This window comes from Mus caroli, chromosome 12 (assembly GCF_900094665.2).
Source record: "Mus caroli chromosome 12, CAROLI_EIJ_v1.1, whole genome shotgun sequence".
NCBI lineage: Eukaryota > Metazoa > Chordata > Mammalia > Rodentia > Muridae > Mus > Mus caroli.
Window position 1 is genome coordinate 1,756,096 of NC_034581.1, and position 1,247 is coordinate 1,757,342.

At 43.5% G+C, this 1,247-nt stretch overlaps 1 protein-coding gene across 1 annotated transcript in view; it reads right to left on the reverse strand.

Moving 5' to 3' along the window:
- Ubxn2a (UBX domain protein 2A) overlaps nt 1–1,247 on the reverse strand; it is a 28,087-nt gene that overhangs the window by 11,614 nt on the left and 15,226 nt on the right. The window contains exon 4 of the mRNA XM_021179542.2: nt 181–287. Coding sequence (XP_021035201.1) covers nt 181–287 — 107 coding nt within the window. The remainder of the gene's footprint in view (nt 1–180; nt 288–1,247) is intronic.

Genomic DNA, 1,247 nt, shown 5'->3' on the forward strand with positions numbered 1-1,247 from the left:
AAACAAACAAACAAACAAACAAACTCAATTCCCCTGCCACTCACCCCTCCAAAAAGGGAGGAGATGTGAATCCACAGAGGAAACAGTTAGTCTGTGAATGCGTAAAGGGGCACAACCATTATCACAAATCCTTCCTCCATTGGAAACATGCCTACAGTACCCTTCACACAGCCTGCTTACCCCTTTTTGATGGAGTTCAGAAACTGCTGACTTGCACCATCAGAGTAACTTCTAAAATCATCATTGACAGTGAATCCATTTTTCCACAATTTTATATTTACATCTACCTACAAGGCGGTACAGAAAGGAACACACTGTTAGTAAAGGTGATAGTCGTAAGTGAAGTCCTCTCAACTCTTTCCTAGCTCTGTGGGTTTCCCAATTGTCATTTTATACACAGGATCATTTTGCCTACATGGATGTCTGTGCACCACCTGAGTGCAGTGCCCATGGAGACCAGAAGAGGGTATCAGATCCTCAGGAACTGGAGTCACAGAAGGTTGTGAGCCACCACTCATGCTGGAAATTGAATTCACACCCTCTGAAGAGCAGCCAGTGCTCTGAACTGCTGAGCCATCTCTCCAGCCCCCTATCACTATATGTTCCATATGTAAAGAACACATTTCCAATGTGAAATATAAAAATAATGTATTTATATACTATATGGTAATATTAAGATAACTCAGTTGGAAAAAGTTCTGTGCCATGTGTGACTGACACCTGAGGTAATAAGGCTTTTCAGATCTCAGCAGTAAGAGGACTTCATCTGAAACGATTCTGAGCATGGAGAACACGCAGGGTGGTCTAGTGATGATGCCTATAATCCTAGCACTCAGGAGGCTGAGATAGGAGGACTGAGTTCCGGTGTCCACCCTGGGATATATACCAAGTACCAACCAGGTCAGTCTGAGGTCCAATGTGTAATTCTGCCTCAAAAAGCAAACACACTGGACTGGAAAGATGGTTTAGCTGCTAACAGTGCTTACCCCTCTGACAGAAGACAAGGGCTCAGTTCTTAGCTCCCGCATGATGGCTCACAGTTTAATATACTTTCCCTACATAAACTTATTTCTGTTGATATTTAAGTATCTCTTCATAGATGGGAAAAAAAACCACCACAATTAAATTATCAAAATCACTTGAACCTAAGAAGCCTACCACACTCAGAAGTTATCTTAGTTGAAAAAGCTCGAGCCGGGCGTGGTGGCGCACGCCTTTAATCCCAGCACTCGGGAGGCAGAGGCAGG